At 40.8% G+C, this 13,889-nt stretch overlaps 1 protein-coding gene across 2 annotated transcripts in view; it reads left to right on the plus strand.

Annotated features, from left to right (window-relative positions):
* Positions 1-13,889, plus strand: part of DYM (dymeclin) — a 227,020-nt gene that overhangs the window by 119,986 nt on the left and 93,145 nt on the right. The window contains exon 14 of one of the 2 annotated variants that reach the window (XM_059833367.1): positions 12,298-12,462. The exons of the other annotated variant lie outside the window; for it this stretch is intronic. Coding sequence (XP_059689350.1) covers positions 12,298-12,462 — 165 coding nt within the window. The remainder of the gene's footprint in view (positions 1-12,297; positions 12,463-13,889) is intronic. 2 annotated transcript variants of the gene reach the window in all.

Below are 13,889 nucleotides of genomic sequence, written 5' to 3' on the forward strand. Positions count from 1 at the left end.
TCTGTGTTTGCTTTAAAGCAGTAGAAAATGACTTCTTCATCCCAGCAAACTTTCAGTTCCATATAGTGCTCTGCCTGATGGATTTGTTACTTGGAAATATTTGTGTTGATTTTTTTTTTTCCCCCCTATGTCCTTTGCTTTGGTGGCATTTACCATGCACTGTATGCCTTAGATTTTTAGCAATAAATTCTCTTCAGCATGGGAGGCCACAGAATTGACTGGTTGACATTGTTTCAAAAATAAGAATTAAAAACCTCAAAGACATTTTGCTTTTAATGCTTCTTAACTTTGAAATAATTTTGTAGCATTTTAGTTTAGAGGAGGAAACATCTGTTATCTAACCTGGATATAAAATGATATTCTATTTATGAGAAACTGCTTTATAATGAAATCCTCCCCCCCCGCAGTACAGTATGTTGCAAAACGGATAATCCCATTTTTATTAGATGTTCCAAGTGGAGTGAGAATTAATGGCTTCTCAGAAAAGGGCCTTCATGATATTCTCGTGTTCAGGCCGTGTTTGAAAGAGGACGCTGTGGGAGTGAAAGATCAAACAGCTTTAAGCCACTGAGGCTGAACTTTGGTTTTAATCTGTGGACTGTCAGGAGTAGAAGTTGCCCACCCAGCGGGATACCTGGAGAGATTTTTGTGTCAACTGGTCAACCTTGGGTAGTTTTGGCTTGCTCTTTCACGAGCTGTTCACAAGCGCAGACACACTAGTCTATTTGCAGATGCTTTTTATGCTCTTCATCCTCCACTCTCTCACTGTTACTTCTTATACGGAGGTTCCCGAATCCTTGGAGTGGCTTTTGTTGGGAGACAGAAGCAATTTATAAAGATCTCAACAGTGTTAAATAAAAGAAACATATGCTGGCCGTATTAGTAGCTTGTTGACCTAGATTAGCTGTGGGGAAGCTTATAAGCTGATCAGCCGTTCCAAAATTGGGAGGTGTCATTGCAATTAGTAGGAAAGGCTGTGACAAAAGGGGAGACGACAATTGTTCAGATAAGGGAAAAGAGAACGTTAGTGGCAAATGTCGTCTTGCTGGTATGACTTAGCAAAGTAAATGTAATTAAGATAATTTTTAAAAGGAATGAAGCATCCTTTGTTACTATGCATTGAGTGTAGTTGTGGTCAAACATATTAAAATGCTGCTTTAGCTGTATCAACAGAAAGAGGAGTACTCCATGGGGGCTCGCCTGTTTTTGCCTGTGTGTAACATATGGAGTTGAGGTTTTAGGCTGATATCAGCTGTTTCCAACATGGAAATATCATTGAACTTGGTTTAAGCCTCGTTGAACCCACTGGGGATTCTGAGCGGGCGCCTGATGGGACAGTAATACCCTCATCCCCCATCTGGCACGAGCAGTTGAACACCCTGCATGCCATTAGAAGTGTTGGGAGCCCGGGACCCCTGAGCTCACGGGTTATGGAGACTTCCCAGATGGACAGACTCACAGCTTTATTTTGAGATAGATGGGATCAGTGTGAACCATGGAGGGGTCTTGGGCAAACTGTTGCTTCTCTCTGTCTCAGGGTCTTCTCACACGAAGCAGAGTGGTTGCACTATGTTATCCTCTGCTCTGCATATCATGGACTCCTTAAAAATCACAGGGCTCCTTAAAAATACCATTGTTTCTTGATGACCTGGCTTAAAAATATCTTTAATATCTAAATATGTGCCATCTTAAAGCTCAACTTTGGACAAGATAGTTTGCTTTTCCCTTGACCACTTTGTGTGTCTCTGCTGACTTGTAAGACACAGCCATCATGATAATCCTGTCATTTTCTGGGGGGAAGTCATCACTGCAACTCATTAGTCTTTTGCTGTCCAGGAAATTGTGCGGTGCTTCAGTGTCTTACAAGCCACAAGTCATTGCTTGGCGGAATGTGTGATTAAATGAACATGATGCAAATTAACACAGAATCTTGGCCGTAGAACTGAAGTTTATTGAAGTCTTGATACCTGTTTCAGGGGATCTAGAGCATCACACAGATTCTTGCATGCAATGGAGAGCTGCAGTTTGAAGGTAGAAGGTCCCGTTGTCCCATCTTTAATTACCATGCATGGCCCATTCATGGTTATTGTTCCACATAAGCTCTTTGGAAACAGTACAGTTTGAGAAAATAGTCTTCAAATTGGGGAATTAAGCTTTTCTTTTTTTGGTGGAACCTTCCAGCTTTTAAAACTGTTCATCTTGCACATTTTTTATGATGGAGAGGAAGAAATCATTGAGGAAACCTGTACAGAATTAACTGTTTTTGTGATAGTGTTGCTTCACAGATGAATTTGCTGAGTAGACTGAGGTTCTGAGTTGTGACACTTGAGTTTTCTGCACGTTTAATAGTGAAAGGAAGCAAAAATGAGAAAGCTAGCAGCATCCTTCCTGGCTGGCTAGTGCAATTTTGATTTCTTTTAGCTGGCTTGGGAAAAAAAGATGAATGCTGCTAAAATGCTTACTGGGTTGTATCCCACTGTGTTATTTGGGATTTGGGTGTCTAATGTACAGTACACCGAAGATGTGAATCTTACAGTTTTTGCATTTTAAAAAGTCTGGTTTATAGCAATAAATTGTCCTGCTTACGATTTTCTGAGATTTAAAAAAAATCAAGGGAATTCTAATAGTCTTTTAGAAACTTTTATTTGCTATTCTAGTAGAATCCTAGACACTGTGGTCTTCTCTGTTTTGAGTGGAACGTATTTATACGCCAGTGTTCCTTAACAGAAATAGAGGTGACTCAAGATAATGACTTGCTTGAACCTGTCTTTTATCTTCAGTTGCAGGGTATTTGGCTCGTTAACCACTTTATTCAGATACAGCATGTACTCTTTCCTTCTTAGAAATTTTCTCTTTGGAAGAAACCATGGACTATGATCTAAAGAAATGAATGAGTAATGAAGTTACAAGGGTTTATCTGACAAACTAAAATAGTCTTACGGCTGTAAGTAAGCATTAGTACGAAACAAAAAAATAGCATTGATTATAAATCTGTCTTTTTCCTTGTCAGGGTGCTGCTTATTTCACGTTTTAACTGAAGTCGTTCTATATGTCTAACATTTTTCCAGCTTTGCAGTTCAGTGAGCTAATTTCTCTCTCCAGGTGTGTGAAGCCAGGATAGGTATGAGTGGCTGCAAGGAGGGAAGTAGAGCCGTTAGTGATAACACCCAACTAAACTGTCGGTGCCCTCCAAATTGCTCCTGAAAACCTTCCTTTCCACCACACACGGAAATTTTTTAATTCATTCAGGCCCCACACTTAAGTGAGGATTTTCAAACAGGCTTTCCAACTGATTTTAGGAATACGAGATAACAGTTTATGAAATTTCTGAGTCTCTTGAGTACTTGAACCAAGGTATTTCCCACCGCCATATACTTTCACTGTAGTTTGCGTGGCTTGCAAGGAGAATATTGCACTTAGAAACATCTGACACTTTTAAATGGAGGGTGAAACCATAGGTACAGAAGAAAGAATCAGAATTTAACAACTTTAATGTGCATCAGGGCTTTATAACTGTTGAATGACTCAACCTTTTTAATGGTAATGGCCTTCAGCAAGTTGAGGGAAGAACAGGCTTTTAGGTGAAGTAAATACACTTAGTTCTGCGATGAATAAATAAATTTGCTGTGAAGTTGTGTAGAGACATGTTTCTGTAACTCATTAATTGTGCTCGTGGGTCTGCAAGTAGGTCTTTCTCCAAATACCACAATTTACATGGGCTCAGATGGGATGAATCCCGCTGGAAGCGGGGCGAGGGCTCAGACAAGCGCTGCCGACTCCTCGCGGTGCCCTCTCTCGCGGTGCTGCAGCCGTTGACTCCCGACGGAGGATTTTCAGATTCACGCAGACTGAGATGCAAATGTCCGCGTTAATGCGGGTGTCGCAGGCATCTCCTGGAATCCTGTGCTGAGCCGGTGAATTATCACAAGTGTCTAGCCAGAGGATAAAAGCGCAGGAGGTTTCAAAAGCAACATTCCCGTAGTAGCATCTCTTAAACTGCCTTCCAAGTAACCAGTGCATCTGGGTGATTAAAGCCTTCGCTCTTTGTCTGAAACATCAGTACTGAATAGACACTTCCTCCGAGCGCTTTCATATCTTTTTTCTTATGGGTCATCAGTTGCTTGTGTCTGCTTCTAATATACAAATCCTTTTGTTCTTTTTGATAGAACTTCATCTGTAGAGAGGTAATTTGGCGTTTCTATAGAAGAATCTCATAGATTTATCATTTGATTTCTCAGTCTATCAGATATCTCCAGAACTTGTTTGGTTTTCATTTCCTTGCCCTTCTTCACTATAAATACTTCCATGCATAAAGATAATATTCCTCTCATAACTGTACATTTGGCTAGTACTGTGACAGAGTGCTGCTTCGGGGCACGGGAACTTACCTTTCTGACACATTATCACAAATAATCACTTCTTAAGTATATTTAAATATTTTTCATGCTTCTCTTTTCTTTGTTGTTATGGCACCTTTAACCCTATAATGACCCTTTGCACCCAAACTGCTGTTTTGCAATAATGTTTAAAATCCTGTCATTGCTCTATGCTTTAAGATATAAATTTAGTGTATCTGCAAAGTAGGCCTGCAAGAATGAAGTATTTTTAGAAAGCTAAGAGAAGTCACCCTATTACTTAGATTAGGAAGTGAGGTGGGGATCAAGGAGGAAGGAAAGTACCAGTAGTGAAAAAGGATCAAGTCAGGGATTACTTGAGAACTGACACGTACACATCCATGGGACCTGGTGAAACGCGTCTGAGAGTGCTATGCGAGTTGACTCATACCATTGCAAGACCACTGGCCGTTGGATCACATCTGGAGAACTGCATCTAGGTTTTGGGCCCCTGGCCATAGGAAAGGTGTTGCTAAACTGGAGTAAGTTCCGTGGAGGGCTGCCACGATGGTTGGGGGCTGGAGGACTTGGTGTAGGAGGAAGGGCTGAGGGAACTGGGCTTGTTTAGCCCAGAGAAGAGAAGGCTTCGGGGCAAGGCTACGCAGGAGTTTCAGAGAAAGCATCATAGGGCCCGATAGCAGCTTTCCCACACATAGGAGGAGGCTACTGAGAAAATGGAGCCAGGTTCTTTATAGAAGTGTGTGGCTGGAAGATGAGAGGGAAGGGTCATCAGCTGAAGTCAGGAGGTTCCAGCCTGATGGAAGACAACAATTTTTCATGGCCAGGGAAGCATTGGCACCGCAGCCCAGAGAAGTTGGAGAGTCTCTGTCCCTGGTGGCTTTCAAGACCCAACTGGACAAAACCCTGGTCTGCTCTGAATTCAGTGTTAACCCTACTTTGAGCACTAGGTTGGGCTAGAGACCTCCTAAGGTCCCTTTCAACCTTAATTATGACTCTAAGCTAAGAATAATAAAAAAAAAAATTGAAACTGACTGAAAAAGGAGGAATTGTTTTAAGTGTTCTAGTATGGCCAACGCCATCTTCTGTATCCCCAGTACTGACTCTTATTGTACCTTAAGCAGCTTAACTGTGTTAATACCACGGTGGCAGAAACCCGCCGCAAAGAACCCCAAACCACCTTTCTGTAGACTTGTGCATGTCAATCTTTCATAACAGTCTTGGTACTGAAAAACAAATATGTAGTATTCTTTCTACTGCGGTTTATCAGTACCACAGTTCATGATGTTATCCACAGCAGAGTGCGAAACAGAATTAAAAAAATTTGCCCAAAATTCTTATTCTGGATGATGTATATGATGTATTTTACATCATATCATATTTTACATCTGCAAGAAGGCAGATAGGCTTTTGACAGTTGGCCTTTCTGCTGTTTATACTGCATGAAATAACATTAATAGGTGATATTTTAGGCAGAGAATAAATTAACCATTCTCATGGAGTGGATGATCTAATAAGTTGTTGTCATCATCTCTCTAGTGTTTGAGTACAGAATGTATTTTGCTTGGGTTTGTCTTTGGGAACATAAGAGTAATGACTAACAGGACTTCCTAGAACACAAGTTATCTAACATGAACAGTAATAAAATGTTCATAGCACGTCACGACGTTCTCCCCGCATGTATACAGGTCGTTTGGGGTGCTGACTAACATGTGCTAGTTTAATTAGTTTATGCTTTCATTGTTTGGGGTTTTTTGAAAAGGCTTTCGTATTGGCTTTCCCGTAGAGTCATGTTGTAGCATAACTCCCTTTTGAAAGTATAGTGATTAAGTCTTCAAACTCAGCGAAAGATGTTATTTGCTGTGCATTTTTCAAATTCTGCCGCAGAAACAATATGACCTAAATATTTAATCAGGCTTAGCAGAATTGGCTTTTTTTTTATTGCTACAGATTAATCTAGTTTCTCTGAGCTAATACATGTGGCATGTATGTCTTCAAGACCTTACTTTTTCTCAATAACGTTAAAGATTTATAGCCTTCATAAAATCTGGCATGCACCGAGAGGAAGATTATGAATTACAATTACTTAAACATTAGCACTGGGAATTTTTCTTTTGAATCCTGTATATGCTGTTTCAGACTAGGTTGTATTTACAGAGGGGTTAATGTATACTGGTTTTATACTGCTTTTCTATACCCTGCCCAATTTGCTTCATCTCTGTGTTGGTAAGAAGATGTTGGCCTGGTGCTGTTTATGTTTATGTCTTTGATATATTTACTTTAAAATTGCCCTTGACTTCAGTAGCGAAAATACCAACTTTCTGGTTTAAATAAATAAAGGACATAAGTGGCTTTGCATGTTTTGCTTAGCACTGTTGTCTTGGTCAAGGCTGTCCTTAAAATTTTGGTTGAAAAAATTAACGTGAGCATATCATGAATTTCAGCACTACTTATTTTTTAACTCTTATCTTTGCTAAGTGTTTAGTCTGTGGCTGTGGTCTTGTGTACACCTCTTGGATTACATGGAGTTCGGGTTAAAATTTGCAAGTGATGTGATGCTCTAAACCACAAACAATCACAGTGACCATTTAGGACATTGAATTTCCTTCAAACACAAGAAACAGCAGATTTGGATGAACCTTTAGCAAAGTCTCGTTTGTTTGTTGGTTTTGATTATCTGCATGTTTCACACAAGGTCCTCAGAGACGATCAGGGAGACTCAGGAAAGCTGCAGGAATCACAGAATCACTAAGGTTGGAAAAGACCTGTAAGATCATCAAGTCCAACCATCAACCCAACCCCACCATGCCCACTAAACCATGTCCCGCAGTGCCATGTCCACACATTCCTTGAACACCTCCAGGGATGGTGACTCCACCACCTCCCTGGGCAGCCTCTTCCAGTGCTTCACCACTCTCTCAGTAAAGATATTTTTCCTAATGTCCAGCCTGAACCTCTCCTGGTGCAACTTGAGGCTGTTTCCTCTTGTCCTGGCATGCATTCGTGCCCTGGCAGCCAAGAGGGCAAACAGAATCCTGGGGTGCTTCAAACACAGCATGAGCAGCCAGTCAAAAGAGGTGATGACCTCGCTGTATTCAGTGTTGGTGTGGCCTCACCTTGAGTATTGTGTGGCGTTCTGGGCCCCACCATTTAAAAAGGATGTGAAGGTCCTTGAATGCATCCAGAGGAGGGCAACAAAGCTGCTGAGAGGGCTGGAAGGCATGTCCTGTGAGGAGCGGCTGAGGACTTTGGGCTTGTCTAGTTTGGAGAAAAGGAGCCTGAGGGGCGACCTCATGGCTCCCTGCACCTTCCTGAGGAGGGGATGTGGAGATGGAGGTGCTGAGCTCTTCTCCCTGATAGCCAGGGACAGGACACATGGGAGTGGTCCAAAACTGCTCCGGCAGAGCTTTAGACTGGACATTAGGAAGCATTTATTTACCGAGAGGGTGGTCAAACACTGGAACAGGCTTCCCAGAGAGGTCGTCAATGCCCCAAGCCTGTCCGTGTTTGAGGCATTTGGACAATGCCCTTAATAACATGCTTTAAATATATACCTATTAATTAATATATATTGGGTTATTTTTTATATGTATATAAAAATTTTATGTTTTCCCTACATGTTCCTGGGTGGCAGGCAGTGAGAGTGTGTACAGGAAGGGTGTCTGCCTTCTCTTAGGTCAGAACGATGATGAGAGCATTCACTTTAACTGCTGGTTCAGACAAATCTAAAAAGCTCTTGGGAAGAGAGGAGCAGAGCTCCAGGATCACAGGAGATTGGTATAAGCAGGTGAGAGTATCCTCACGGCAGTCAAGTGGAGGCAGTCACCTCTGAGGCTTTGAGAACAGTGGGAAGGACAACTCCAGAAGTTTGGGGAGAGTTAACAAGGAAAAGCAATTTCCCCCTTGAGCAAATTTACTTTTTTTTTCCCCTCCTTTTTTTAAAAGGGTGATACAGCTGACTGATGTGTTTGGGTTGGGATTTTTTCCTGTCTTTTTTTTTATTATTTTCTTTTTTTTGTTACATTTTCCCAGCCAATGCTGAAGCTTCCTCCCTGCCTTCTCATTTTATACCAGCCACTGAGCAAGATCAGACAATGCCAGGATCAGGGAAGGAAATATTTTCAAGGGTGCCAGAAACTTGAAGTAGAAAAACTTCTCAAGTAGTAGGTAAATACAGATCTGTTCACAGCAGTCAGGTTCTCTATGCTGTCTTCTATAGTATATTTTAGGTATATTTTTATTTTGAAAAATGCACATTATTCATGGTTAGCAAATGCACCTTTTCAGTGTTGGTTTTGGTGTTTTGTTCCATTTTGGTCTCTTTCTTTCAATTCCCCACCTACTATGTGTAGTAGAGAAGGTGAAAAACAAACAAGAAACCCACAGAACAACACCCATGGGAGCAAACCCTTGGAGACTTCCAAATACCACTTCCTGACTTCAACAGGATTGAATCTGGCGCTTTGACTTGATGCCTGTCACTTCTGAGCATCTTCACTTAGCTTAAATATGTCATTGAGTTTCCATCTCCACATTCATTTCCATCCAGCTTGTCTTCTGGAATCGCAGGGAATCACAGCTGATCTGATGTGAGAGATGGACGATTACCAGACAGAAAGGATCCTGTCACTTTAGTCTCCAAAATACTGTTGGTAACCTCTGTTGGTTTGGATCTGAAAATTTTTGGGTTCTGTGGCTTTACTAGCCATGGCTATTAAAGACAAATAATGTCAATAACTTAAAGTTTAATGGAGCATATGGAATTTTTTTTTCTTTAATAGGTTTAAATTCCTAGAGAATATAGCTATGGTAATATTTGTATAGTGAGAAGGCATTAGAGGAGTTCTTTTCATTACATCAAAAAAAAAGAGTGAAAGTTTGTTATGTAAGAATAGATTTATTTTTTCAATTGGGGTAACACAAGCCCACCCTTATTTCCCAGACTTATGTAACCCAACACTCCACTTTTTAGCTTTTAGAAGTTGACACTGTAATGTTTTCTTATCAGAATTCAAAATGTTGATCAGATGGCTTTTAGTTTTTATAAGAGGGAATTATAATCTTCTGGAGTGGGATTTTAGTACCATATGAGCTAAAGTTTTGTCCTCAGGGTACACAGAATACATGAATAATACGTGCACATGCACCATCAATCAAATATAGTGTTCTTTATTTTCTGCAATAATTGCTTTTTCAAATTTTTCGGTACTATATTGTGGTTTAAAGATTGCCTTTTGCTGTAAAGTAAAAGTAATACGCTCCATAAAACATACAGAAAATAAAAATTTCAGTAACATGTAACTGTAGGTATAGCGGCTGCTGGAAAACTGATTTCTGGTGGATCAGATAAGTCTGATTTCAACCTCAATATCCACGATTAGTCAGTGAAGGTTGGATGTAAATTTTTCTTAATGTACAGATCTGTTGAGGGATATAAGCTTTGATTGTATTCAAGTTTAGCTTAGAGGATTTAATAATGGAGATGCTTAGTCTTTGAGGTGATGGTAAGCTATGCTGGTCATAGTGTGACTGTAATGCAAATTAGAAGAGGCATGTTTATGGGATCGCCTTGCTCCTGGTGTGGGTTTAAAATCACACCTTTCAGTAAACAAGTTCAACTTTGAAAATAAGAATGGCCTTGCCCTTATTACCTGAAATGATGAAAGGGAGGATTACAGAATTGCACTGGCCGTGTTGTATAAATACCCAAGAGGACTGGTGATGCTTGAAGGTTGTTTTTCCAAAGTGTGACACTTGAGCCAGCAGCTCCACCAACACCCAGAGCTATCTGCCCCCAAAGCGGTCCCTCCTGTTCTCGGTCCCATCCGTGTCATGGCAGGACGAGGTGATGGCACCGTGGCCGGCAGCAGTGGGAGGGCAGTGCTGCTGGCGCTGTCTCACCCTGCCTCTGTCTCAACACAGCACGAAACCTCTGGGTGAAGTTTTTGGGAGATTTCTCCTCCTCCTATCGCATGCTGCGTTCTCACCCAGTTTGTCAGTTAAGCTGAAATGTGGTCACCATGGTTTGGGGATCAAGTCTTGTTCTTCCTGTCTATGAAGAGCATGGACAGGGGTCAAAGATAAGTCATAATAGAAGGCGCTCTCAATTTCTTGACAATAGTCTAACAAGAGTGAATGGCTGGAATGAGACCTATAGAGGCTTGAAATAAGGTACAATTTTCTAGTAACAAGACTGGTAAAATACACTAAATGGGAATAGTGGACTCATGACCATTTAAATCTTCTAAGCAACAGCATTCTAAAAGATGCTCTTTAATCTGGTTTTGGAAAAAATTCTGTGGCCTCTGTGGGTAGCTGGAAGGGCAGGCTCATGTGGTGAGTGTTCCCCTCGGTACGGGATCCTGTAAATACCATTCTTTATCTTCTCCATCCCTGGCCTGCGGAGTGAAGAGAATAGCCTGTGTTGCTCAAAACATGCTGTGGTCAGGAAAAAAAAAAAGGCATGATGGCTTAAGAAATTGCCTCCTTGCAGCTGCTTCCTCTCTTGAAAACTAGTCTATCTGTACATGAAGTGCCAAAAGGGATTGTGTGTTCCTCAGCTTCCAGAGCAAAGGTAGGTGACTGACTTCAACGCAGTAGTCAATGCTATTTAAACTAAAGCAATGGGAGACACTGGTTTTGACGAAGTCTTGGAGCCCCGCTGACTGCACCAAAGATCAGCCGTTGGTGGCACTCTCTTCTGTCCTGTTCTTTGCCCAAGCTACAGGAATAATTTGGTCTCCTAAAAGAGTGTTTTAGCCACACATGTCCGATAAAGGGATTATAGAGGGATACTAGCCTGTGAAATGCAGACAGTTGGGTAGATAACCTATTGGCCAAGTTTCAACCTGTGGAGCTATGAAACGATGGGGTTTTTTGATTTGGTAAGGAGGTTGCAGCCTAGAGTTCAGGCGTTTGTTGCTTCAGGCTGCAGTAGGGAGAGCAAACGGTCTGGTAGAAGCACCTTGATGCTTATGAAGAGCTGTCGTCTTTATCTCACAGGCTGCTTAAGGTACTTTCTGGAGGACTTGCCACACTCCATACCCTGGGCAGAGATCCCCTCCGAGCTGGGCTGTCACACATGCGTATCGTACGCCATTATGCAGTGAAGTATTTTCTATGCAAAACCTGTAATAATAGATGTTTGAGGTTATGTGATCTATGTGCTTCATAGTTTACCAGTGACGCAGTTTGTTGCAGGCGAACTATTCTAGTTTATTCTCTTTTCCATTAGGAATGGGAGGATAATCTGTGAATAGGCGTAGGCAATATCTCTCGGTCGAGAGCATTCAGAGTTGGTTAGTATGAATGCTAAATATTTTATTGATTGCTCTATAGTTATTTCATGGAATAGAGTTATTTCATTTCCCAGGTCTTAAGCGTGTAACTCGGTTATGATAAAGCACCGTGTTTGAGGAACTAGAATTAACCACAGGAATACTCCACCACTGGAATCCCAGGCTGCGAGAGCACCGATCGGTTATTCTGTGCGAATTTATTCCCTTAAAGACGACAGTTAGAGATGTCAATTTTCATGAAAATCAGTTAAATTTTGTGAATACTCTCAGGGTTTTATATGGTTCAAGCACATGCGTTTATATTTTCAGGGCAAACTGAGAGAGGCAAAAAGCTTTTCCTAATGCATTATCAACCCCCCCTCAAAAAAAAATAGGGAGGGGAAAAAAAAGCCCAATTTCTTGCATCTCAAATGTGTGAGACTTGGCGAGTTCCCTTTGCGGTAGTGACAGAACCAGCGTATGGGCACAGGCTAACAGATCCGTCTGTCTTTGGAAACTGTTGTTTTATGTCAAACTGCTCCATTGCTTACTTGGCATCTTCCATTGACTCTTGGCACAAAAACCAAGGGCGTTAAACCATGAATTAGCTTTCTTAAAGGAAAATACCTCTTTTTTCTGTTTTTTCTCCCTTTACCCTTGTCTTTCAGTTATACCTGCCGCCACTTGCGGAGATATGTATATGTCTTGGACAAACTGTATTTCCCCCACTCTCACTGCTCTACGCTGCAGCATTGCTTCTCGACCCTCAGTGACAATGGAGAGGAACTCTTGTCTTTAACTTGTTCTCACATTCTCAGATCCTATGCTTCCAGGTTATTAACCTCTGCTCTCCATTTACTGCATGCTGCATGCTCTGTGACTGATCTGTGCATGCTTTCGGTAAACTGATGAGTAACATGAAATGGCTAAGGGGATGGTTTGTGTCTTGATGGCATCCTTGATGTGTGTCCTAAAAAGTGTGGTAGAGATGGGAGTCTAATAATAGTTTGGTTTTGGTTTTTGATTTAGAATACAACTTCTGAAATTCATGTGTCGCCTATCGAAGTCTTAAATGCTTTTTATGTTAGAGTAAAAGTATTTTAATCTTTTTCCAAAGCTATGACATAAGAACGTAAGCTGTGATTCACAGAGCTTCCATACAGTTGTGTAGTTTGTTTGGAATTAGTGTGGAGATACAAGTTATCTTACATGTAAGTAAGATAAGGTAACGTTGTCTATATAAATTGGTTTTCAAGAATGGGAACGATAGAACTTTTCCCTCAAGTTCAGTAAATTGTCATGGCGTTTAATAATAAATTAAGAAAGAGCTGCCTTTTTTGATACACCTGGTCAGTTTTGATTGTACAGAATAAGAATGGTGAGAATCCATCAGCCCAAAACGACAACGTAAAATCCTTGTTCCTGATGCAGAATTACAGATGCTCTGCAGAAACTGTCAAATAGCAGGGAATTGAAAAACAAATTCAACTTGCAATACCCAAATGTTTTCTCTAAGCCATTTACTCCGAGTAAAAATTTAAGTTTTGCTATTTCACTGTTGACGCTGCAGATGATTAACTATATTAACCAAGATGCTACAAGCTTTAGGAAAACAAGGAAAAAAATGCATGACATGATTGATCAGAACATGGAAAGCATCCAGGGTGGAAATGCAGCTTCCCAGCTAAGCCAGCATACAATAGCAAGAGACCACACAGTAAACATAAGTAAAACCAGCTTGATTATCAAGGGAAGAAAATATGGCATGCGAGCTGAAATAGCTCATTCTGTACAAAAGAAATTTTATAGTAGTGCATAATGATGGAGAGTTACACTGAAGAATCTCAACAGGAGATGAAAATCTAGCTGTCCCAGGGACATTCTTCAGATAAATCTGGAACAGGGGTACAGTATTAAAATAGGCAAAATCCTGAGACTTCAAAGGCATTAATTAAAAATAAATAATAATAACGAGGGCAGTCCACACCAAAATCATGTTTAAGATGGAATGTTTTACATGTAGGAATGATATCCTGAAAACATAAAAGAAATAGCTTGATTATTCCAGCTTGTTTCAATGAAATTTTGGTAATCCGGTAGAATGGCAAGACTACAACAAGTTGGCAAAATAGTCCTTGGGAGACTAAGTACTACTCCGTGGATATTGCATCTTTCAGGTGGCTTTATGGATGAAAGTAAGCACTGATAACGCTATACACCTTTTCATACAAGAAGCTTGTGAAGTTTTTAGAGCAAAAAG

The sequence above is a fragment of the Gavia stellata genome, chromosome Z (assembly GCF_030936135.1).
Source record: "Gavia stellata isolate bGavSte3 chromosome Z, bGavSte3.hap2, whole genome shotgun sequence".
Classification (NCBI taxonomy): Eukaryota; Metazoa; Chordata; class Aves; order Gaviiformes; family Gaviidae; genus Gavia; species Gavia stellata.